Source organism: Vulpes lagopus, chromosome 7, assembly GCF_018345385.1.
Source record: "Vulpes lagopus strain Blue_001 chromosome 7, ASM1834538v1, whole genome shotgun sequence".
Classification (NCBI taxonomy): Eukaryota; Metazoa; Chordata; class Mammalia; order Carnivora; family Canidae; genus Vulpes; species Vulpes lagopus.
This window is the reverse complement of record NC_054830.1, coordinates 81,816,646-81,843,121: the sequence shown is the minus strand read 5'-3', so window position 1 is coordinate 81,843,121 and position 26,476 is coordinate 81,816,646. Positions and strand designations below refer to the sequence as shown.

The 26,476-nt window shown below is 40.0% G+C and overlaps 1 protein-coding gene and 1 non-coding gene across 6 annotated transcripts in view; one reads left to right on the top strand and one right to left on the bottom strand.

The window, feature by feature from the left end:
* The window catches only part of UBAP1 (ubiquitin associated protein 1), a 61,812-nt gene that overhangs the window by 27,550 nt on the left and 7,786 nt on the right, over positions 1-26,476 (top strand). For 4 of the 5 annotated variants that reach the window (XM_041763424.1, XM_041763427.1, XM_041763428.1 and 1 more), the window contains 3 exons: positions 5,177-5,217; positions 17,395-17,519; positions 23,547-24,482. In XM_041763424.1, coding sequence (XP_041619358.1) covers positions 5,184-5,217; positions 17,395-17,519; positions 23,547-24,482 — 1,095 coding nt within the window. In that variant the 5' untranslated portion in view covers positions 5,177-5,183. The remainder of the gene's footprint in view (positions 1-5,176; positions 5,218-17,394; positions 17,520-23,546; positions 24,483-26,476) is intronic. The other variant, XM_041763429.1, reaches the window with a different exon arrangement.
* LOC121496422 lies at positions 4,209-4,315 on the bottom strand. The gene has a single exon (XR_005989228.1). It is a non-coding gene; the product is annotated as a U6 spliceosomal RNA (small nuclear RNA).

The following is a 26,476-nucleotide window of genomic DNA, read 5'->3' as shown; positions in this document are numbered from 1 at the left end:
CTGTATACTTATTTTTCCATTATGTTTTCTTTTTTTAATTTTTTAATTTATTTATGATAGTCACACACAGAGAGAGAGGCAGAGACATAGGCAGAGGGAGAAGCAGGCTCCATGCACTGGGAGCCCTACGTGGGACTCTATCCCGGGTCTCCAGGATCGCACCCTGGGCCAAAGGCAGGTGCCAAACCGCTGCGCCACCCAGGGATCCCTCATTATGTTTTTAATAAACATTCTTAATTACATTATAACTTATCTTTTGAATTTCCATAATTTATTTAATCATTTCCCCATAATTGAACATTTAGACTACAGGAAGATGTTATAAGAAATGGGTCTAATTAAATAAAATATAGGAAGTTTATAAGGAAATACTATCTATCTATCTATCTATTTATCTATCTATCTATCTATATCTCACTTGATTTTTTTTCCCAGTGTTCCAGGAAAAAAAATTGACCCTAAGTAGCTGTTACAGTGCTTTTGGTCCTTGAGAGACAGGGAAGTTTTATGGCATAGCAGACCTTAGAAAAATCTTTGCTATAAGTGACCAAATATGAGTATCTTACATTCATAAGGTTTGTGGGAAACATAAGAGTTGCATTCATTGAACTATTTTTAATATTTAAAGAAACCCTCTAGGGATGCCTGGGTGGCTCAGCGGTTGAGTCTGCCCTTGGCTCAGGTCGTGATCCTGGAGTCCCAGGATCAGGATCAAGTCCCACATTGGGCTCCCCATTGGGAGCCTGCTTCTCCCTCTACCTATGTCTCTGCCTTTCTCTCTGTGTGTCTCATGAATAAATAAGTAAAATCTTAAAAAAAAAAATAAAGAAGCCTTATAGAAAATCTATATTTTATCAGCTCTTTTGAGGCATATTTTTAAAGAATTTACATCCTTTTATTTAGTAATAGGGGTACTGTATTTTAATTTCCACTTTTTAAAAATTTTAATATATTTATTAGTAGAGCACGAGAGAGCCCAAGTGATGGGGAGCGGCAGAGAGAGAGAGGGAGAAGCAGACTCCTGCTGAGCAGGAAGCCCATTGTGGGGCTTGGTCTCAGGACCCCGAGATCATGACCTGAGCTGAAGGCAGATGCCCAGCAAACTGAGCCACCCAGTTGCTCCTTCACTCGCTTTTTTTTAAATAGACATTTTGCTTTGTTGCAGACATGCATGCTTTAACATGGGGGATAGAGAGGGGAATTTCTTTTTTTAAAGATTATTTATTTATTCATGAGACAGAGAGAGAGAGGCAGAGGCAGAGGCAGAGGCAGAGACATTAGGAGAAGCAGGCTCCATGTAGGAAGCCTGATGATCCCGGGACTCCGGGATCATGCCTTGTGCCAAAGGCAGGCACTCAACCGCTGAGCCACCCAGGCGTCCCAAGAGGGGAATTTTTTTATTTGCATTTTCCTGACTAATGAAGAATGATGTTGAACATCATCTCATGTACTTCTTGGTTATTTGTATGTCTTCTTTGAAGAATTTACTCTTCATATTCTTTTGCCCATTTTTAGTTGGATTGTCATTTATTTCTTTTTATTTTTAATTTATTTTTTATTTTTAAAGATTTTATTCATTCATGAGAGAGAGGGAGGCAGAGACATAGGTAAAGGGAGAAGCAGGCTCCATGCAGGAAGCCTGATCGATCTTGGGACCCTGGGATCACGCCCCAAGCTGAAGGCAGATGCTCAACTGCTGAGACACCCAAGGGTCCCTGGATTGTCGTTTTATTATTGAATTGTGGAGTTATTTATGTATTTTAGGTGTAAGCTCCTTATCAGATACATCACTTGCAAATATATTTTTCTTTTTTTTTAAGATTTTTATTTATTGGGATGCTCGGGTGGCTTAGTGGTTAAGCATCTCCCTTTGGTTCAGGGCATGATCCTGGAGACCCCAGATTGAGTCCCACATTGAGCTCCCTGCGTGGATCCTGCTTCTCCCTCTGCCTGTGTCTCTGCCTCTCTCTCTCTGTGTCTCTCATGAATAAATAAATGAAATCTTAAAAAAAAAAAAAGAATCCATTTAAAGTTGGTGAAATTTCTTAAAACATTTGTGATGTTAGCTTCTTCTGGGGGTTATTTGCAAAATTACTTTTTAAATCAGAAGCTCAAGCAGCTTCTCCCAAACCATTTGCCTCTCAGAAACAGCCACTTTTTCAAACAGCTGCTATCCCACAATATTAATAAATACTAGAGACACATAGATGAAAATGTTCATTTTCTGCACCTGTCTGTTGCAGCTCTTTGCTGGGTGCTTAGATACTGCTTTTTTTTCCCCAGCAGAGACTTAGAAAAATACATTTTTGATTATGTGCCTGTGTGTGAAGGTTGAGACTCAAAGACTCTTGCTTCTTGGTTTTAGAAGTGTGACTGCATTGTGATTTATGTATATTTTGATGACGCTGTAGCATGCATGCCAATGAAATATTTTCTGCATATAGGAAAAGTTTTAATCATTTTCAGTATGGTTGCTGTTTCTTTGAGAATTGATGATCTATATACTTTATAATTTTAACTTTCCATTGGAGAGAATTAATTAGAGTAACAGAATATTTTGTTCTCATATCATTCTGGAAAACTAAAACTTTTTTTTTTTTAAAAGATTTTATTTATTCATAGAGACAGAGAGGGGCAGAGACACAGGCAGAGGGAGAAGCAGGCTCCATACAGGAAGCCTGACATGGGACTCGATCCTGGGTCTCCAGGATCACACCCCAGGCTGCAGGCGGCGCTAAACCACTGCACCACAGGGGCTGCCCCCAAACTAAAACTTTTAAAGTAAAAGCTTTAGGGGTACCTAGGGGGCTCAGTTGGTTAAGCCTCTGCCTTCAGCTCAGGTCATGATCCCAGGGTCCAGGGATTGAGTCCTGCATTGGGTTCCCTGCTCAGTGGGGAGCCTGCTTCTCCCTCTCTCTATGCCTTTCATCCTGCTTGTGTCTCTCTCTCTCTCAAATAAATAAAATGTTAAAAAAATAAAGTAAAACTTTAAAGAAATTATAAAATAAATACCCGTTTGCCTTAGAATGTTCAGAAACTGTAGAGAAATATTATAAATTATTCCTAGTCCTACCACCTAAAGGCAGCCACTTTTTAAAAATTTTATTACTTTTAAAAAATATTTTATTTTTAAGTAATCTCTACACCCACTGTGGGGCTCAAATTTACAACCCTGAGATCAAGAGTTGGGTGGTCTATGGACTGAGCCAGCCAGGTGCTCCTTACATGATACTTTCTATCCTTTATAATCCTTGGTAGCCAGATTACTTCTCTATTTCTATAGTTTCACCTATTTTCTATTCCTATAGTTTGTTATAAGTAGAATCATATAATGTGTAACCTTTTGAGCGTGGCTTCTTTCACTTAGCATGATGTATTTGAGTTTGTCCATGTTGTCATGGCAGTGTATCATATTTATCTAGTTAAGATTTTTAAAAGTTTATTTTAGAGAGAGTGAGAAAGAAAGAGTGAGGGGGAGGAGCAGAGGGAGAGGGACAAGCAGATTCTGTGCTGAGCGTGGAGACTGACGGGCTGGGGCTCAATGCTGAGCTTGATCTCAGGACCCTGAGATGATCTAAGCCGAAATTAAGAGTCAGATGCTCAACTGACTGAGCCACCCAGGTGCCTCTGTCACTTCATCCATCCAGTGTATTTAAAGTGTATAGGAGGGCAGCCCCGTGGCTCAGCGGTTTAATGTGGCCTTCAGCCTGGGGTGTGGTCCTGGAGACCTGGGATCGATTCCCACGTCAGGCTCCCTGCATGGAGCTTGCTTCTCCCTCTGCCTGTGTCTCTGCGCCCCCCCCATAAATAATTAATTAATTAATTAATTAATTAATTAATTAAAAAAAAGTGTATGGGTGTGCCTGGCTGCTTCAGTCAGAAGTGCATGAGACTCTTGATCTCAGGATCATGAGTTCAAACCCCATTTGAGTATAAAGATTACTTAAATAAATACAACTTAAAAAAATCAGCTTGTTAATTTCTTTTTTTTTTTTTTCTTTTTTTAATTTTTATTTATTTATGATAGTCACACAGAGAGAGAGAGAGAGAGGCAGAGACACAGGCAGAGGGAGAAGCAGGCTCCATGCACCGGGAGCCCGACGTGGGATTCGATCCCGGGTCTCCAGGATTGCGCCCTGGGCCAAAGGCAGGCGCCAAACCGCTGCGCCACCCAGGGATCCCCAGCTTGTTTTTTTTTTTTTTTTTTTTTAAATATGGAACGCTTCACGAATTTGCGTGTCATTCTTGCGCAGGGGCCATGCTAATCTTCTCTGTATCGTTCCAATTTTAGTATATGTGCTGCCGAAGCGAGCACCCCAGCTTGTTAATTTCTAAAAACAACCTCGAAAAAACAACAACAAAAAAAACCCCTGTGCAGACTTTAATTCCATTTTGAGTAATTTTCACAAGATAGATGTAATACCCTTTTCCTTTTTTTTTTTTTTAACTTTCATTGGAGAGTAGATTATTTTTCAGTATGATACCTTCCAGTGTATTGTAATGTGGGCTAATAGATAATAGACCATAAATTCATATAGCTAACCTTATTTTTTTTTCTGCTTACATTTTTAAGTTAGAGGTATAAATACCATATCAGGGGTGATAGACTTTCAGGTTGAAGAACTCAGATTATTTATGTAAGACAGGACTTCATACCTACTTTTATAAGGTGTGAAAATGCCAAGGTGTGTGGTTTTGTTTTTTCCTTCACTTAAAACAATTTTATACTAATTAAACAGTACTGAGGATTGTCATTCACTCCCCACTTAAATTACTATTAGACTTACTTGCCAGCATAAGGTCTATGTTTGCATTACTGAATGAAAAGAGATTTTTTAAAATCTGTTATTGACATATTTGTAGTTTGTGTCAAGAAGGTATGTGGCCTGTAATTTTTTCCTTTGGATAGTCCATATATAAATTGGTTAATGGTTAGTATGTTATTTTTCTCATACTTATATATGACATATATATTAGAACATGCAAATTTTAGAAATGTTTAATTTTTCTCTGAAAAACTGATATCTCTTCCTTTCTCTTCTTTTTTTGAGATTTTGGGACTGAGAAGTTTGAGGACAGTACTCTGGTTTCTTTTTTGTAGTCTCAGTTTTCTCTAGTGATTTGTTTATACCCCCCCAGAACATCGTGTGCTTAAAAATATTTCTTTGTTTTTCAGGTTCTAAATGGCTTCTAAGAAGTTGGGTGGAGATATTCATGGTAAGTAGACTGTTAGATACCATGCTTAAAGCTATGACTTGATCAGAGGATTTGAAATCACTTAGCATTGTGTAAGTGCCTCTTTATGTTTATTTAAATGAGCAGCTTGAGAAAAAGTTCTACAACAGTGTAGCATATACATTCCAGTGGATTTCAGGTAATTTAATATTGAAGTATTTAAGTAGATAAAACTTTAGGGTCTCTGTGGTTATTGTACTTAAAATTACCAGAGAGGGGTAGGTAGCCTACCTATTTTTACTGTTTTTCAGCAGTTATTTTTTTTTTTAAGATTTTATTTATTTATTCATGAGAGACGTGGAGAGAGAGAGACAGAGACACAGACCAAGGGAGAAGCAGGTTCCCTGCAAGGAGCCTGATGTGGTACTCGATCCCGCGATCACGCCCTGGGCCAAAGGCAGACGTTAAACTGCTCCCTTCAGCAGTATATTTGAAGTATTACATTCTCTTTCTTATTCTCTGGTCATAGGTGTTTGCCATCTCAGGTGTGGAAAAACTCTAAATCTATAGTTAACACTTAATTTTTTTTTTTTAATGTTTTGGTTTAGTGTCCATCCCTGTCATCCTCTCCCTGCCCCACAGTGATAGGACATAATTACTGCAGATAAACCGTGATTAGTAATTACAGAAATTTGAGTAGTGGTAGCTACAATTTTGCATTTGAAATGAATAGTTTATCATCCTTTTTTAAGTTATGACCTTCCAGGATTGAATACATTAATAAACTTTATTATCTGCATTTGGGAGGAATGGAGGTGCTTAAGAAGTTAAAATTAGACCCTCTTTTCATACAGTAGAAGAATTAAATACCAGAAATATCCAAACAACATAGTTTTTTTAAAAGGGTTTTGGGGGGTACCTGGGTGGCTCAGTTGGTTAAGCATCTGCCTCTTGATTTTTGCTCAGATCATCATCTTGGGGTTGAGATTGAGCCCCATGTTGAGCTCTGCCCTGGGCCTGCTTAAGATTCTTTCTCTCCCTCTTCCTCTGTTTCTCCTTCCCCTTTAAAAAAAAAAAAGTTTTTTAAAGCTGATCTTCATTTTAAAAATTATGTCCTTGTAAGAATGATTTGCCAGACTGCATGACAATATATTGGTGCTGCTCTCTGGTTGCTTGATCATATCAGTCAACTGAGTCAGGCTGCAGCAGCAGCAGTCATTGGGGTTCTAACTTATATATTTTTTACAACAGTTTAATATTTAGAATTATTGTGCATATGCTTACATATATCATTTGTTTGTGTTTTGTTAAGTCCTTCTGGAGTTAAGTTACTCAGAATCTGGAATTTGTGTTCTTTATAGCAGGTCAGGCATCAGATCTGCCAGGTAAGCTGTTTCTTATTGTCTAAGGATTATTAGACAATACTTTCAAAGTATTCAAATGATAGTAAAAGGCAGATCTGAAGTTGTTTCTGGATCACTTTTTTAGGGAAAAAGAGAAGACAGAGCGAAGGACAGAGGAAAGTTCTGGGGAGAGAAAATAGCAAAAGTGAAAAAGTTGAACTTATTTCAAAAGATAAGCAATGTATCTTGACACTTTGGGAAGTCCTTTTTGACTGGAGTGAAAATAAGATGGACTCCAGGTTATGGTGTTCCAGCTAAACACTTTATTTATTTATTTATTTTTAAATTTTTATTTATTTATGATAGTCACAGAGAGAGAGAGAGAGAGAGGGGCAGAGACATAGGCAGAGGGAGAAGCAGGCTCCATGCACCGGGAGCCTGATGTGGGATTCGATCCCGGGTCTCCAGGATCGCGCCCTGGGCCAAAGGCAAGCGCCAAACCACTGCGCCACCCAGGGATCCCCAGCTAAACACTTTAGAGAGAGGATTCTAATTTTGAAGTTATCAATAAAGAATTTTTAGAAATTCCTCCATCTCCTTACATTCCTTACCAAAATTTTATTAAGTGAAACATTCTACCTAAAATTCGAGAAAAGATTTTTCTTTCTCCCTTAACTCCTTCCTTCCTTCCTTCCTTCCTTCCTTCCTTCCTTCCTTCCTTCCTTCCTTCCTTCCTTCCTTCCTTCCTTCCTTCCTTCCTTCCTTCTCTCTCTTTCTCTTTCAAGTAGGCTCCATGCCCATCCTGGAGCCCAACATGGGGCTTGAACTCACAACCCTGAGATTGAGACCTGAGGTGAGATCAATAGTCTGATGCTTAATCAACTGAGCCACCCAGGTGCTTCCCTGAGAAAAGATTTTTCTTTCTCTTTTCAGCTTCTTCTGCTTCAAACTGCTAAACTCCTACTTGAATTTCTATAGCTTTAAAGTTTTTAGAGTAAAGAATCTTATTTTTAGATATCTTGTAGTTTAAGGAATAGAAATTAAAGGAAATAGGCAAAAAAAAGGAGGAGATGGAGAATAGCAGTCTTACTGACATATGAGTGCAGGAAGTCAAGTTGAACTTGGTCTTACAAGTCTGAAATTAGCCAGGAAACTAAGGCTCGAATTCCCTCCATCTCTCAGGAAGCTGCGTAGACTTTTCTTACTGCTTTTCTCTGCAGGCATGCTCCATTTTTATTCTTCTGTTTGTAGACCTGCTTTCTTGGCTTGTTTGTATAGAATGTGTAGGGTCAGAAATGGCCAATCCTGTTGTGATGCTGCGTGCTACTTGATCTTTCAGTTTAAATGGCTAGCATCATATAGCTAAAGTATCTGATTGCACAGCCTAGCTTATAGGCCTATGGATTGATTCTCTCTAAGGTAGGTATTATCTGACTGGCCCATTGGGGTTAGTAGGTGTATGTGTGTGTGTAATTCTTCCAGGGCATTTAGGGTGTGGACAAGGAGGTAACATCTGCTCTTATAACTGGATATTAAATTTTTTTTTTTTTTTTAATTTTGTTTTATTTATTTATGATAGTCACAGAGAGATAGAGAGAGGCAGAGACACAGGCAGAGGGAGAAGCAGGCTCCATGCACCGGGAGCCCGACGTGGGATTCGATCCCGGGTCTTCAGGATCGCGCCCTGGGCCAAAGGCAGGCGCCAAACCGCTGCGCCACCCAGGGATCCCTAAATTGCTTTTTTTCTTTTTAAATATTTGAGCTGACTCTATCTTGTGCTATCTTCTGTCTTCTGACTAGTATTTGATTTACCTTCAGGTTCTTTTTTTTAGCTAAGGTTGAACTTCCACTGTCATTAATAACTACATATCCCTAGATAACAGAATAAGAGAATAAGCAATTCTCAAAGACCTTTAAAAATACTGTTCTTAAAAAAAAAAAAAATACATATATATATATATATATATATATATATATATATTGTTCTTATATTATGTAAAATGCAAACCCTTGGCTTAGTTTAGTGGGTTTTTTTGTTTGTTTTTTTAAGATGTTTACTTATTCATGAGAGACAGAGAGAGAGAGAGAGAGACAGAGAGGCAGGCAGAGACAGGAGAAGCAGGCTCCATGCAAGGAGCCTGGTATGGAACTCCATCCCGGGACTCCAGGATGATGTCCTGAGCCGAAGGCAGATGCTCAATCTCTGAGCCACCCAGGCGTCCCTGGCTTAGTATTTTTTTTTAAAGATTTTATTTATGAGAGAGAGAGCAAGAGCGGGGGGTGGGGAGAGGGGGAAGCACGTTTCCCATTGAGCAGGGAGCCTGATTTAGGGTTCCATCCTAGGACCTTTGGATCATGAACCCCAACCAAGGGCAGATGCTTAACTGATCCTTGGCTTATTTTAAATCAGGACTTTCTTGAAGTCTGGTGCTTAAAATGTCAATGCTCTTTAGTTTTTAACTTATTTTCCACTTGTTTCATCTAAGAAAAAGTTTCCAGCAAACAAATAAATTCCTCTTTTAGTATCTGAGAAAAATGCCTTGACATTCTAATTTAGGAAAAAATAAATCTGTATAATCAGATAATACTTAATAAAACTAAACCCTTTCCTTTGAAAGGCCCTGCTGTCCTATTTATGACCATTGAGCTAGCTAACTTTTTTTTTTTTTAAAGATTTTATTTATTCATGAGAGACAGAGAGAGGCAGAGACATAGGCAGAGGGAGCCTGATGTGGGACTCGATCCCAGGACCCTGGGATCATGACCTGAGCCAAAGGCAGATGCTCAACCACTAAGCCACCAGGTGCCTGAACCAGCTAACTTCTAAGGGAGGTTCGTTCATTTTGCCCTTGGTTTAATTTTTCCTAGGATATTGAAATACTTTTTCTGCTGAGTGATAGAAAAAGGTATTTTACTTTGAATTGTTTTAAAAGTTGACCTGTTACTGCTTTACAGTGTAAAGAAGTTGGTCATCATTTAATTATTGCTCCCCTTCCCCCACTGTCTTTCAAGATTTTCTCTTTATCTTTGTTTTCAGCATTGTTTCTATGATGTGCCTTGGTATGATTTTTCTGTGTATTCATCCTGCTTGAAGTTAGCTAAACTTCTTGGATCTGTGGGTTATCTTTCATCACTTTGGGAAAATTTGCAGCCATTATTTCTCTTCGCTTTCTTCTGCCCCCTTGTTTCTTTCTTATCCTCCTGAGACTTTAATCATACATGTATTAGGCTTTTTGATATTGTCCTAAAGATCTCTTAAGGCTCCATTCCATTTTTTTTTCCCCTTTGTGTTTCAGTATGGTTAATTCCTTTTGACCTAACCTCAGTTTCTCAATTCTTTCTTCTGCTAAGTATTTTCTGGTTATCCATATAGCCTGGTTATGAACTAGTAAAGATTTTCTAATCTGATACTGCATTTTCATTTCTAGCATTGTTTTGTCTTTTATATTTCTCTCTCTAGTACTCATATGCGGGACGCCTGGGTGGCTCAGTGATTGAGTGTCTGCCGTCTGCTCAGGTCATGATCCTGGGGTCCGGGGATTGAGTCCTGCATTGGGCTGCCTGTGGGGAGCCTGCTTCTCCCTCTCTCTATGTCTCTGCCTCTCTGTGTCTCTCATGAATAAATAAATAAAATCTTAAAAAAAAAATTCCTCATCTGCTCACACAAACTCATCTTTTCTATTAGATCCTATATAACATATTTATTATAGTTACTTTAAATTTTTCTGATAATTTCAATATTTTGGCTATTCCTCAGTTTGGGTCTAATGACTGGTTCCTCTCTTACTGATAGATTATGTTTTCTTCTTGGTGTGTTTTATTTTTGATTGAATGCCAGACATTGGATATGAAAAAGGTGATTTTTAAAAAAAAAAAAAGGTGATTTTGTAGATTAGCTGGCTTTTGTTGTTAGGGTGTGAATAGGATTTTCTTGTGACTTCACATCCCATCCTATAGCAGATATCTGTATAGTTTTGTGTACATCTCTCTACATGTGTGTCTATTTATCTAACTTTATGTGTTTATTATTTATTTTAGAGACAGTGGGTGGATGCATGAGCAGGGGAAGGGGCAAAGGGAGAGGAAGAGAATCTTAGGCAGACTCTTTGCTGAGTGCAGAACCCCACATTGGGGCTCCATCTCAACCCTGAGATTATTATTATTATTATTTTTTAAAAGATTTTATTTATTTATTCATGAGAGACACACACAGAGAGAGAGAGGCAGAGACACAGGCGGAGGGAGAAGCAGACTCCATGCAGGGAGCCCGACGCAGAACTCGATCCCGGGTCTTTAGGATGAGGCCCTGGGCTGAAGGCAGCACTAAACCGCTGAGACACCCGGGCTGCCCACAGCCCTGAGATTATGACCTGAGCTGAAATCAAGGGTTGGATGCTTAACCAACTGAGTCACCCAGTTGCCTCTTATTTAATTTTAAAGCTGACGCAAGACGCCTGGGTTACTCAGGAGTTGGGCGTGTGCCTTCGGCTCAGGATGTGATCCTGGAGTCCTGGAATCAAGTCCCACATTGGGCTCCCTGTATGGAGCCTGCTTCTCCCTCTGCCTATGTATGTCTCTGCCCCTCTCTCTCTCATGAATAAATAAAATCTTAAAAGTAAAGCTGATGCAGTGGCTTTAGGTAGTGATACCCAGTCATGGAATTGTATCTTTCACTTAATTTTAAGTTTGGTCTTTACTGATGTTCTTTTTCAAAAACTTTGATTTGAATTCTCAATTTGAATTCATAGTAAAACCTGAATTACGCATATTCTAGTTTCTATCCTCCATTAGGGATCCATTGCCCCTCTCCCCTGAAATTGTCACTTTGTTTCAGGAAAATATGCAGGTGACAAGATTACAAGCACATCAGCAGTTCAGAAAGAAATTCTGAAAGAAAACACAATGAAGTCTTCCCAGGATTTATCCTGAGAATATTTTATTTTCAGCCTAGTCTCTTCCACTATGGCATAAATCAAAGTGATATGCAGAACCTGACTTCAAGGAACTGCTGTAGCCAGTCATCAGAGATGTACTTTTTTTCTTTTCCCAAACTGAACTTAAGAAAGTGGGCTCATGGGATGCCTGGGTGGCTCAGCGGTTTGGTGCTTGCCTTTGGCCCAGGGCGGGATCCTGGAGACCTGAGATCAAGTCCCACGTCGAGCTCCCTGCAAGGAGCCTGCTTCTCTCTCTCTGCCTCTCTCTCTGTATCTCTCATGAATAAATAAATAAAATCTTTTTTTAAAAAATGCGGGCTCAGATATTTTAGAAAGATATTCAGTAATAAAGACTGAAACTAGAAGTATCTGGGTAAGCTGGACATTTGTTAGTCACAGTATTTAATTCTCTGGGCCATGTAGTGAATTAAGTTTTATTGAATCTATTTTAAAAAAAAAGATATATTGAGAAACAAGAGAAGTTGATGTCTTTAGATACATATTTTGATATGTTATAAAAATGAATTAATTCCTAAGGCATAGTCAGTTCTATTTGCAAAATATATTCTTTATAACCCACATAGCATCATCATTAATATTTTATGGTATTCTCTGTCCATTCAAAAGATTGCTTGCTTTGTTGCCATCTCTTTAAATGCCTCTTTTTTTAAAAAAAGGATTTTACTGGGCAGCCCCCGTGGCGCAGCGGTTTAGCACCGCCTGCAGCCTGAGGTGTGATCCTGGAGACCTAGGATCGAGTCCCACGTCAGGCTGCCTGCATGGAGCCTGCTTCTCCCTCTGCCTGTGTCTCTGCCTCTCTCTCTCTCTCTGTGTGTGTCTCTATGAATAAATAATAAAAAATCTTTTTAAAAAAAGGATTTTACCTATTTAGCTTTTTCTTTTAAGATTTTTATTTATTATTCATGAGAGACACAGAGAGAGAGAGAGGCAGAGACACAGGCAGAGGGAGAAGCAGGCTCCATGCAGGGAGCCCGACGTGGGACTCGATCCTGGGACTCAGGGATCATGCCCTGGGTGGAAGGCTCAACTGCTGAGCCACCCAGGTGTCCCTAGCTATTTATTTTTAAAATATTTTATTTTATTTATTTTTTTTTTTTAAATTTTTTTTTTATTATTATTTATTTATGATAGTCATACAGAGAGAGAGAGAGAGAGGCAGAGACACAGGCAGAGGAGAAGCAGGCTCCATGCACCGGGAGCCTGACGTGGGATTCGATCCCGGGTCTCCAGGATCGCGCCCTGGGCCAAAGGCAGGCACCAAACCGCTGCGCCACCCAGGGATCCCAAAATATTTTATTTTTAATTTTTTTTTTTTTTTTTATTTATGTAGTCATACAGAGAGAAAGAGAGAGAGAGAGAGAGGCAGAGACATAGGCAGAGGGAGAAGCAGGCTCCATGCACCGGGAGCCCGACGTGGGACTCGACCCCGGGTCTCCAGGATCGCGCCCTGGGCCAAAGGCAGGCGCCAAACCGCTGCGCCACCCAGGGATCCCAAAATATTTTATTTTTAAGTAATCCCTATAGTCAATGTGGGGCTTGAACTAACTCTGAGATCGAGTTGCATGCTCCATCCACTGAATCCACTGAGCCACCCAGGTTCCCCTAAGAGATTTTTTTTTTTTTTAATTTTTATTTATTTATGATAGTCACAGAGAGAGAGAGAGAGGCAGAGACACAGGCAGAGGGAGAAACAGGCTCCATGCACCGGGAGCCTGACGTGGGATTCGATCCTGGGTCTCCAGGATCGCGCCCTGGGTCAAAGGCAGGCGCCAAACCGCTGCGCCACCCAGGGATCCCGAGATTTTTTTTTTAAGATTTTATTTATTTATTCATGAGAGAGAGAGAGAGAGAGAGAGAGAGAGGCAGAGACACAGGCAGAGGGAGAAGCAGGCTCCATGCAGGGAGCTCGATGTGGGACTTGATCCCTGGTCTCCAGGATCAGGCCCTGGGCTGAAGGCGGCGCTAAACTGCTGAGCCACCCAGGCTGCCCGAGCTGTTTTTTTTTTTTTTTTTTTTTTTTTTTTTAAGATTTATTTATTTATTCATGAGAGACATAAAGACAGAGGCAGAGACATAGGCAGAGGTAGAAGTAGGCTTCCCACAGGGAGCGGGATGTGGGACTGGATCAGGAAGGATCCCAAGATCACTCCCTTAGGCCGAAGCCTCAACCTCTGAGCCACCCAGGTGTCCCAAAGATTTTCTTTTTATTAAGAGAGAGTGCTAAAAAAACAAAACAAAACAAAACAAAACAAAAAAAAAGAGAGTGCTTACATGCAGGTGACAGGGTGGGGTGGAGGAGGGGCAGAGAGAGAGAGTGAGAGAGGGTCCCAAGCAGCTTCCACACCCAATGTGGAGCCCTGTGGGGGCTCAACCTGTGGCCTGGAGATCATGACCTGATCCGAAATCAAGAATTGGATGCCTAACTGACTGAGCCACCCTCAAATATTATTTTATCTTAAAATAAGGTCTATACCCAAGAGTCCCCTGCTCTACCAGCTGAGCCAGCCAGGTGCACGTAAATGCCTTTTTGCCCTTTATTCCTACCTCCTCCCCCCAGTAATCACATAACTGTTGGCTCATTTCCTACGAACAAAGGTTAAAGGACTAAGACCAGGGAAGGCTAGAGGGTTGTGCCAGATGACCTTGGCATTGGCGTTATTAGTGAAATGAAACTGCTTTTTAAAGCAGAAACCTGTAATTGGTGTTAAGGAAGAGAAATAGCAGTTGTTTAAAGGTGTAATATTTGATCTTTCTGTCCCTAAGCCAGGGCCTACTTTGATTTATAGAATATAAGTCGTCAGTGTATACAGCACTGTCACAGTTTCCTAACTGAAAGGTAGGCAAGGAAACTAAACACTCTTTGAAAGATAGTCTCATTTGGTTCAGGTATCTTAACTATATTACTTTTTTGTGGATAGTTTCTTCCTCTGCTCCCATCACCATTCTACAATAGAGCTGTTCATTTAAGAAAATTTTGTTAGTTTATTGTGGATGAGTTTTCTTATATTTGTATATCATATATGCTTGTGTTATGGGTAGGATTTTTTCAGTATGTGTATTTGTGTGTGTGTTGTAATTAACCTGCTTTGAATGAACATTCTGAAATGAAAGACTGAATTTTGTGATTAAATGTAAATCTTTCCAGTGCTTCTTAGAAAATGCTAGTTTCAGCTTTGTCTCCATATCAAGACACTAGATAAAGTTAAAAATCTAATTTTCAGTAAAATTTGAGTACCTTTTTTCCATGGAAGACAGATAAAATTTTTTTTTTACATTAGAGAGAACTTTGCTTTTAATCTCTACAATATAAAGAATTTTGTAGGGATCCCTGGGTGGCGCAGCGGTTTGGCGCCTGCCTTTGGCCCGGGGCGCGATCCTGGAGACCCGGGATCGAATCCCACGTCGGGCTCCCGGTGCATGGAGCCTGCTTCTCCCTCTGCCTATGTCTCTGCTTCTCTCTCTCTCACTGTGTGCCTATCATAAATAAATAAAATTAAAAAAAAAAAAAAAAAAGAATTTTGTAAGTGACAGAGGGTTTTAGTTTTGTAACCAATGCTTGTTTTTTGGCAAGCTGTGATGATACCGGATATTTTGGTGGGGCGTATTTTTATGAGTAGCCTTACCATTTTAGGTAAACCATTTTGAATTGTAATAAATATTAATTGAATGTGAGTTAGGCATAGGAGTGAGAGTTAAATATGAAAGAAGTGTGAGACCATGTCTTTTTTATTTGTTCTTTTCTTATTGAGCATCTTATCTGCTAGATAATATGTTGAAATTGGGAGGTGTAGATATGAAACATTTCTCTCTCAAATTCTCACTCAGAGTCTCAAGGCGGAGTATAAGGAAGTTATTCATACAGAGTGGTAAGACCTGACAAGCTAGTATGAACTGGGTGTTCTGAGATTGAGAAGGGAATTCTTTTTTTTTTTTTTTTTTTTTTAAGATTTTATTTATTTATTCATGAGAGAGAGACAAAGACACAGGCAGAGAGAGAAAAGAAGCAGGCTCCATGCAGGGAGCCCGACACGAGACTCAATCCTGGGTCCCCAGGATCATGCCCTGGGCTGAAGGCTGCGCTAGACTGCTGAGCCACAGGGCTGCCAAGAAGGGAATTCTTAAGCTCATTCTTAAAGGACTAGAAATAATCAAGTGAAAAAGGGTGGGAATATGACAGGCATTGCCATCTGAGAAAGTACTTCTAAAGATAGGACCAAGTAGAAACTTTCTTGGAATATTAATAATTATGGTTATTCCCCAGAAAAATTGTTAAATTGTATTATTCTGTCCAAGAACATTCAAGAAAATATACCGGTGTGAGGCCCAGAAGTAATTCTTATTTTGCTAGCTATTAATAGTCAAAAAGCAGGAACTGTTTCATTGTCCTTGGTAATTCTGCCAGTAAGTTAACCCCCAAACCTGGTCCAGAAAAGAAACCATGTACAATTGGGAGTGTATAGGTAGTGAGAGACATATACAAGAGCCTCTCTTATTTTGTCTGACCCTATAAATGAGTGATAATGTCCTGGTCTTTCTGTATGATTCAGCTGTTCGGCAGAGAACCTTCAGGGAGTTAAAGCAGTTCAGTTGTAGATGTTTATGTCTCCTGGTAATCTTGTTGTGATTCCCATGCTCTTGTCTGATTTTCCTTTTTTTTTTTTTTTTTAAGGTTTTATTTATTTGAGAGAGAGCAAGAGCAGGGAGGAGGGGCAGAAGGAGAGGGAGAAGCCGACTCCCTGCTGAGCAGGGAAGCCCAAGGGGCTGGTAGGATCCCAGGGCCTTCGATCATGACCTGAGCCAAGGCAGACGCTTAACTGACTGAGCCCAGGTGTCCCTAGTTTTCCTTTTTTCATAATTGCTGTTTCTTGAATATTTCCACATCTGTTACAGAATATGGTTTTAAAAAATGTAATTTTTTGTATTAATTAGAAATTATTCTTTCTAAAGTAGAGAAATCCTAGTCAAGATTCTTTTGTGGAGGTTCTATCAGTTCAGCAGTATTTATTAAGTGCCTAATATGTGTAGGTTTTGACAGTACATTAGTGAATAAAATAGACTTCAATATTTGTCTGCAAGAAGCTTACATTCTATTGGACCAGACAATAAATATAATCTAAAAATGAATTATTTAGTATGTTAGAATGTAGTAAGTGCTATGGTAGAAAGGATAGATGGTAACATGGGAGTACTGCAGTGAGAGGTAGTAATTTAATTTTTTAAAAGATTTTATTTATTTATTCATGAGAGAGACAGGCAGAGACAGGCAGAGGGAGAAGCAGGATCCTCGCAGGGAGCCCGATGCAGGACTTGATCCCTGGACCTAGAATCATGCGGTAAGCCGAAGACAGGCACTCAACCACTGAGCCACCCAGGCACCCCCCCCCCCGCCCCTTTTTTAAGAAGAACAGGTAGTAATTTTAAATATAGTGGCCAGAGTAAGTCTCATGAGAGAGTAACATTTGAGCAAAGACTTGAAGGAGGCGAAGGAATAAGTCATGTGAATATTTAAGGGGAAAAATATTACAGATAGGGGAAGTAGCCACTGAAGATTTTTAAGGTGGGTTTGACCCCGTCATGGTTGAAGAACAATTACCATGAGTTAGTGCAATGAGCAAGGAGGTAAGAAAGAGTTGCGAACAGAGGGATGGTGGGCTTTGGGGAGGCCTTTTTGGCTTCTGTGAGTACTTTGGCTTTTACACTAAGTATAATTGAAAATAAACCCTAATAAGATCAAGTAGGCGCAAGTAAGATTTCCTCCACAGAAATCTAGGGTCAGGAGAAGGTAAGCAGTCAGAGGAGCAAATCTCTATAACTTCTAGTTTTAGGATAGCATAAATTAATGTTGTATCCTAGGTATAAGATTATAGCAAACAAATAATAAAGTTCTTTGCTGATATTTTCTACTTTATTTTTGATTGTAGGGACTTTCAGTTACCTTGATGATGTCCCATTTAAGATAGGAGACAAATTCAAAACACCAGCTAAAGTTGGTCTTCCTATTGGCTTCTCCTTGCCTGATTGTTTGCAGGTGGTCAGAGAAGTACAGGTAAGTGGTCATTTTTAGTTAAAGTTTAGTGCATTTAAAAATTTATTTTTATGTATTTATTTTTTTTAAAAGATTTTATTTACTTATTCTTGAGAGACACAGACAGAGAGAAGCAGACACATAGGCAGAGGGAGAAGCAGGCTCCATGCAGGAAGCCGGATGTGGGACTCGATCCCGGGACTTGAGGATCACACCCTGAGTCAAAGGCAGATGCTCAACCGCTGAGCCACCCAGGCATCCCACATTTAAAAATTTAAAGAGAACTTGATATATAGTGAAGTAGGGATAAAATCATTCTCCTATCTTTTATTTGTATTTCTTACGGCTGTTGCTTGGCTCACATTGTGTGTCTGTCTCTCTCTCACACACATAAATACACACTTACATATGTTTATATATCTGTTATAGATCTGCAGTCTGTTAGACTGTATATTCCTGGGATTCTGTGTCTTGTCTGAAACAAATCCCCACTGTCCATCTGGCATATTCACCTATTTTCTTTCTCTTTTTTGATGTCCTCATTATCTTCTTGGTCACTCAAATTGGGAAATATATTTCTCTGCTGTGTCTCATCTTTATCGTCCAGTTCATCCTTAAATGTTTTTTATTTATTTATTTTTTTAATTTTTTAACCTAGACTATTGCAGTGGCCTCTTTAATTGACCCTTTTGCTTGTGGCTTTTTTTTTTTTTTTTTTTGTATTTTTCATATTGTTTCTAGAATAATATTCCTAAATTAAAGTTTCAAATTGTTACATCCCTATTAAAAAAAAAATACTTAAACGATTCTCCAGTCCTTACTGAGTCTAGACATAAGGTTGTGGTAAAATATTTCAGCTTATCATCTCTTCCATACCTCCTATGAACCAGGTTACTACCAATTCATTGATCACACCACATGTGTTGTGTATTGTTCTGTGCTTTTTCTCATGAGCTATATAACCTCCACTTGGAATGTTTTCCCTTTCTCACTGTACCAAAAGCTGTCTACCTGTTAAAATATGTGTATTCTTAATGTGCTTAAATGCCTTCTCCTCAATAGCTTCTTTCTCAACCCTTTATTATTCATTCATTCATTCATTCATTCATTCAATTTTTAAAAGATTTTATTTATTCATGAGAAACCCAGAGAGAGAGAGAGACAGAGACACAGGCAGAGGGAGAAGCAGGCTCCATGCAGGGAGCCCGACGGGGGAATCGATCCCGGGTCTCCAGGATCACGCTCTAGGCTGAAGGTGGCACTAAACTGCTGAGCCACCCAGGCTGCCCAATCCTTTCATCTTTAAAGCTTAGTTCTATAGAAATGTATAGAATTACTTGAAAGCAGCAAATAGCCTTATATTATGTGACTTCCTTTCTTCCCTCAGTATACATTTATTGAGTGCCTACTTTTAAGCAATGCTCTACTAGGGCTGGAGACAGAGATAAATACCTTAATCACTGTCCTCAGTGAGCTTACAGTTTAGAGAAAGAGTCATGGGAAAACAGGAAAGTATACTACCTGTAAGACACTTCTTTCTGTGATTAAAAATTTTTAAATATATGACTTTCTGGCAAAGGAGTTTTGTTTCTGGGGGATTCTCTGAGGCGCCACCATGTTACCCTAAGAAATATTTATCTTCTAGTCTGTATGCAGTGGGTAATCAAATGGGAGAAGTTCAGTTTTGTTTTTAAAAATAATAAATTTATTTAGATATAATTCACATACATTGAAATTCACCTTTTTAGGTTTCCACATAAGTGGTCTTTAGTATATTCAAAGTGTATAATATAACCATCATTTCTGTGTAATTCCTGAGTAGTGTTGTCATCCCCAAAAGCAATGCAGTGCCCGTTAGCATTTACTCCATATGTCCCTCTCTGCCCCTAGCCCCTGGCAACTGCTAATCTACTTTGTCCCTGTGGATATGGCTATTTTGGACATGTCATGTAAATGAAATAATACAATAGATAGTCTTTTGTGACTGACTCATTTCACTTAGCATATTGTTTTCAAGGTTTATCCATGTTGTATGAATGAAGTATTGGTATGTCATTCCTTTTATGGATTAATGTTCCATTGTATGGATACACTACATTTGGTTTTTCCATTTATCAATTGATGGACATTTTGGTGGTTTCCACTTTTTATTATGAATAATGCTGGTGTAAAAGTATGAATATAGGTTTTTGTGAGGATGTATGCTTTCAATTTTCTTGGGTACGTAAGTAGAATTGCCGGGTTGTCCTATGGTAACTGTGTTTAACCTTTCCAAAAGGGGAACCACTACACTGTTTTCCAAAGTGGCTGCCATTTTAGAGTCTTACCCACAGTGCATGAGGGTTACAATTTATCCACATCCTTGCCAACTCTTCTTATCCATCTTTTTTTTTTTTTAATTTTTATTTATTTATGATAGTCACACAGAGAGAGAGAGAGAGAGAGAGAGAGTGAGAGAGGCAGAGACACAGGCAGAGGGAGAAGCAGGCTCCATGCACCAGGAGCCCGATGTGGGATTCGATCCCAGGTCTCCAGGATCGCACCCGGGGCCAAAGGCAGGTGCCAAACCGCTGCGCCACCCAGGGGTCCCTCCATCTTTTTGATTATATATATCCTTGTGGGTTTTGCAATGGTCTCTTACTGTGGTTTTGGTGTGTATTTTCTTAATTATACTAATGATGTTGAACATTGTATATAATTTTGAATACTGAATTGATAACCCTTTTGTGTATGGAGAGGTTATTGGGCCAAGAGAGACACAGATTTCCTGTATAAAGTTTTACATAGTTCTGTTTATCTGGTGACTTTTTTATTGGCAATACAAATGTCAGGAAATACCTCTCTGTGTGCAGGATACTACTTTTAAAAATAGGATTAAAAAAACCATCTTCTTTTAATAGTTCTCCTCTTATTCAGTGTTTCATTGATTCATCCAGAACACTTGTTTTTTGTTTTTTTTTTTTAATATTCTATTTATTCATGAGAGACACAGAGAGAGAGGGAGAAAGGCAGAGACACAGGCAGAAGGAGAAGCAGGCTCCATGCAGGGAGCCCGATGTGGGACTTGATCTCGGGTCTCCAGGATCACACCCTGGACCAAAGGCGGCACCAAACTGCTGAGCCACATGGGCTGTGCCCCCAGAAAACTTGTTTTGAATCCCATATTGTTGTGTTACTCTTTGCTGGGAATTTTCTATTTTTTTGATCAGCATAAAGCATTAATAAATGCATGGTACTGTGCTCACTATATTCATAGCACCCACTAATAAAAAAGCAGGAGATTTGAGCTCCATTCCTGTGTGGAACAGTTGAAATATTTTTGTTTTCTAATTGTATATAGTACCTTTAAACTTTGAGTATCTGGGCCTCCATGGGGGATTTGGTTGTAATATTGGTGCTGGTCTCCTTTCTGTTGACAAGAGTCAGACCTAGGGCAGACAGATACCTTGGTGCTTCCTGTGACTTTTGTCATATTTTCCTTTTTTTTTTTTTAAAGATTTTATTTTTTTATTCATGATAGACCCAGAGAGAGAGAGAGGTGGGGGGCGGGGGCGGGGCAGAGACATAGGCAGAGGAAGAAGTAGGCTCCATGCAGGGAGACTGATGTGGGACTTGATCCTGGGACTCCAGGATCATGCCTGGGCTGAAGGCAGGTGCCAAACCGCTGAGCCACCCAGGGATCCCCCTTTGTCATATTTTCCCTTGCATGACTGTACAGACTTGATTTTTCAGCTAAAAACTCATCCAAGTGAGCCATTAAAGCACACAAGTAATCCCTTGCACCTAGGGCCTACATAGCTTTCATTGAATAGTAATTGTGGTGGCCATTAGTGTCATGGTTTAGAGCAGAATCTGGTATCACTCATTCATGAACTTGAATTGCCATGTAATAACAGTGTCGTCTTGTACATATTTCTTAGGCCCTCCAGGCCACCATATCCTCATCTATAAAATGGGGATAATTAGCTTTTAAGGTTGGTATAAGGATTAAAGAAAGTAATACTTTTATAATATTTACTGTGGTTCCTGGTATGCCATAAATATTAGATGCTGCTGTTACTTATTTGTGCATGCAAACCACACTCTTATTTTTTCACTGTAATATTTCTACTGTCTTTTTCCTGTGTTCCAAGTATTCTGTATTACTTTGGTAATTAAAAGTCAATAAAGGTTTTACAAAAAAGGAAAGAACTTTCTAGTTCTTGAGTGTTAAACTTCAGGGACCTGTGTTTATAGGTGGTGGGCAGTTGGTTACAGCCTTTTTTTGGTGGAAGGAGCCAGATGCAACATTGATTTCCTCTACTGGTTAGAAGCAGCAGTCTGCTCAGTGCTGTTTTTTCACTGTACCCATTAGTGGTAGAAAGGAAGTGCCATAATTGCCCAGGTGGCCTTTCTGGGGTTCAGCAGCTGGCTTAGGGGTATAAATAGACAACATCTTTTTCTTTTTTAAAGGTGTTGTTGTTATTTTTAATAAGGAGGCTCCATGCCCAACACGAGGCTTTGAACTCCCAACCCTTAGATCAAGAGTTGCATGCTCCACAGACTGAGCCAGCCAGCCATCTCAGGGGCTGAACAGACTTTGATGTGTGCATTTCCAGGCTTCTCTTGTGTTGTTTGAAGCTGAAAGGCTTGGGAATGACCAAAGTTTCTTGTGCTCTAAAATTCTTGTCTGTGCATGTAGGCTTCTTTCCTGCCCATCCCCCTCTTGTTTGTCTCTTTAGCCTTGAATGTGCATATAGACATTATTTATGTCTATGTTCACTTTAGAGTGAACACCAGGTTTTGTTTCTCCTCTCCAAGGTGAATTTTTTTTTTAAAAGATTTTATTTATTTATTCATGGGAGACAGAGAGAGAGAGAGAGAGAGAGAGAAAAAGGCAGAGACACAGGCAGAGGGAGAAGCAGGCTCCGTGCAGGGAGCCCGACGTGGGACTCCATCCTGGGTCTCCAGGACCAGGCCCTGGGCTGAAGGCGGCGCCAAACCGCTGAGCCACCTGGGCTGCCCGAATTTTGTTTTTTGTAAATGGTGTATTTATTTTCCAATGTCCAAATAAAATTTTTGTAAATTGTGATATAGGGGAAGGTATGGTTAAGGAAGCAACAACCATGAAGTGAATCCTTATGCAGTTTGCACTGTAAAATCCTACTTCGAATCTAGACATCTATATATCTTAGTAAGTACTTTTCCTGTATTTAGAGTATAATCTGTTCATTATAATTTAATAGGTAGTAGTTTAAGAACATAGGATCTAGTTATACTGCCTGGGTTCACATCTAGGCTCTACCACTTACCAGCTTTATGACCTTGGGCATGGCTATTGTAAATTGAGGGTAACAACAGTACCTACTTTAAAGGGTTGTTGAAAAGATCCAGAGAGTTTTGTTGAAAAGATCCAGAGAGTTAATACAAAAAAGTGTTTAGAATCTTTTCTGGTACCTGGTAAGTGCTTCTTAAATATTAGGGGCTCTTATTATTGAGCATAGGCTCTGTCTCCAGCATTGTGCTAGATAATAGAGACCCTGAGAGGATCTAAAGCCCAGTGGCTGCCTGCAAGAGGCTTGTGATATTGCTGGGGGGAAGTGTTTAGAAAAAAATTAAAGATTAAGTAAATGTACATGTGGTCACTTTTGCTTGACATCACCTGATAGACACACATGCTATGTAGGATTTCAGAGGAAGGGACAAGGCCATCAGGAAAGCTTTATAGGTGGCTGCCGAGCTCTGCTTATTTACCAGTGAAGAATTCTGGAAAGGGAAGTGGCCTGAGGGGAGGGAAGAGAAGCAAGGCAAGTGGTTGTCAAGGTACTTTTGGCCTGGTATGTATGATTAGTTCATTTCTGGAAGTAATCTGGGAGTGTAGTTTGATTAAACCATATAAGGAGCTTAGAAAGCCTTGGTCTTCCTAACTGGGGATCATCTCATACACCGTAAATACTGCCTTGCCAAGGTTCTGTTGTGCTGGTGTTAGGAAGAATTCGCTGGAAGAATTGAGTCGGTGAGGGAAAACCACCTGGGTTCACACCTCCTTTCTGTGCTGTGTCTTTGCAGTATGACTTCTCCTTGGAAAAGAAAACTATTGAGTGGGCTGAAGATATTAAGAAAATCCAAGAAGCCCAGCGGGAAGCAGAACGCAAGGCTGAGGAAGTAGAAGCTAAAGTGAATTCTAAGAGTGGCCCAGAGGGTGATAGCAAAATGAGCTTCTCCAAGACTCACAGTACAGCCACAAAGCCACCTCCTATTAACCCCATCCTTGCCAGCTTACAGCACAACAGCATCCTCACCCCGACTCGGGTCAGCAGCAGTGCCATGAAACAGAAAGTTCTCAGCCCACCCCACACAAAGGCAGATTTCAATCCTGCTGACTTTGAGTGTGAAGAAGACCCATTTGATAATCTGGAGTTAAAAACTATTGATGAGAAGGAAGAGCTGAGAAACATTCTGGTAGGAACCACTGGACCCATTATGGCTCAGTTATTAGACAATAATTTGCCCAGAGACGGCTCTGGATCTGTGTTACAGGATGAGGAGGTCCTGGCATCCCTGGAGCGGGCGACCTTGGATATCAAGCCTCTTCACAAACCTAATGGCTTTATAACCTTACCACAGTTGGGCAACTGTGAAAAGATGTCTCTGTCTTCTAAAGTGTCCCTCCCCCCCATTCCTGCAGTAAGCAATATCAAATCTCTGTCCTTCCCCAAACTTGACTCTGATGACAGCAATCAGAAGACAGCCAAGCTGGCAAGCACTTTCCATAGCACATCCTGCCTCCGCAATGGCACCTTCCGGAATTCCCTGAAGCCTTCCACCCAAAGCAGTGCCAGTGAGCTCAATGGGCATCATACTCTTGGGCTTTCAGCTTTGAACTTGGACAGTGGCACAGAGGTGCCAACCCTGAATCCCTCAGATCTGATCTCCCAGATGCCTTCCCTCTCTGTCTTGTCTGTGTGCACAGAAGAATCATCACCTCCAAATACAGGTCCCACGGTAAGCCTTTTAAATCCCTCTGATTTAGAGCTCTAAAGATTTCTAAATTCTGGGTAACATTTGCTACCTCACATTCTTCTTTTCAAAATTTAGGGCAAAATGGGGACATGGCTTTATTTTTATAAATTTTTTTTTTTTAAATTTTTTTTATTTATTTATGATAGGCACACAGTGAGAGAGAGAGAAGCAGAGACACAGGCAGAGGGAGAAGCAGGCTCCATGCACCGGGAGCCCGATGTGGGATTCGATCCCAGGTCTCCAGGATCGCGCCCTGGGCCAAAGGCAGGCGCTAAACCGCTGCGCCACCCAGGGATCCCTTTTTTTTAAATTTTTTTTTTTTTTTAATTTTTTTTTATTTATTTATGATAGGCACACAGTGAGAGAGAGAGAAGCAGAGACACAGGCAGAGGGAGAAGGGACATGGCTTTATTGACCTTGTTTATGTATGTTCTGGTTATTTTCCTGAGGACAAAGGACTGTTAGCTTTGCACTTAGCCTGGTTATGTTTGCTTATTTTCCTACCTGAATCTTTTTGGTCTTTCCTTCAAAAAGATAAATGTATATTATGTGTTAATGGAGTCTTTCTGCCTAATCACTTTGTTCTTTTCTCTGCTGCCTTTGTTTTTAAAGGCTTTCTTTGTAATTTTTTATTTACTTTTTCCTACTTTATTCGTTTTTTGAAGGTTGCTTGGCACTCCTCATTATATTTTCTCTGCTTTCTGCTCTCCCATCTTATTCTGCCCTGAAGTTGGTTCTTGTGTGTACAATGATTTACCTGTGTTTTTCATCAGAACATGTGGTGCCTTAGTAGCTGGGAGATCATTTATATTGGAAGTCTGAGCAAAAGGTAGAAATTTGTCACTTTTAAACTTGCAGATATTAATTCTACAATTCCTTTTTTGCTCACTATTAAGAGTTGTGCAGTTTTCTCCAAAGAGAGGGAGAAGAGAAGGTTGGAATTTGAGTTAGTGTTGAAAGATGGATAACAAAAATTGCAACTTGTTATTACCCTGAAGAAAATCTGATTTTGGCACACAAAAAGGTTGCAGGTGCAGTGTGGTTCCTTTATTTGTCATAAAGTGTAGTCTTAGCTCCTGATGTGGTTTCAGCAGCACAGAACAGTATGTTACTGCATTCTAGAATAGAAATCATAGAAGTCCAGGAACTTTTTGCTATACCAGTTCACAGATTTTTAACATGACGGCATATCAAGAGGCCATTTAGAGCCAGAGAGGAGCCTGGTTGTATTGGTGGGATATCTGTCAGAGACCTTGGTAAGCCGATAGATGAGCCATGGCCTACTTTAAAGTAAGTGCAAAGTCCCAAGAGTAGCATTCTTGGTAAGTAATTGTCTCTCTGTGTGAGTGCTTGCATTGTCAAAGAGCTCTCTGCTGTTTATAAACTTTTGTAGACCTTGTCCTAGATAAACTTGACTGTGCAGAACACTCTGGTGTTATCTCTTAGTAATGTACTTCACCCTCCTACTTCCTGGTCAGTAGGATACTCTTCATGACTCATTGTATGGTTTAGAGAAATCAAAAGCACTCTGGGGAACATCCTCAGCCTCAAATCTCCTTTAAAATTACAGTGACCATTAAGAGGCCAAAGCTGATGAACTAATCAAACCAGAACACCTGTCACTCTCTGATCTGATTGTGGAGTTTCTTTTGGGTCCATTCATTTCAGGGTAAGGTTGGGGGGTGGTGGTTTCTTGCTGGCTTGGGGACTTTCTGTCTTCAAGGGGCAAATAGAACTGAAGTTCTGGTGTTTTTTTTTTTTTTTTTTGCCCTGGTGTTTTTCTAAGAAAGTTATGACCCTTATCCCCAAGAAGCAAAGCCTGGTTTTCTTCTATCTGTCTTAGTCTCTGAGGCTCACACTGAGAACCTTTCCCAGTGAACAAAGCACTTCTCTTCAGGATAGTTTGTGACTTCAGGGTGAGCAGAGTGGAGTGGTGGTCAACTGGGCTGCATACACCCTTTATGAAGGAACTCTGA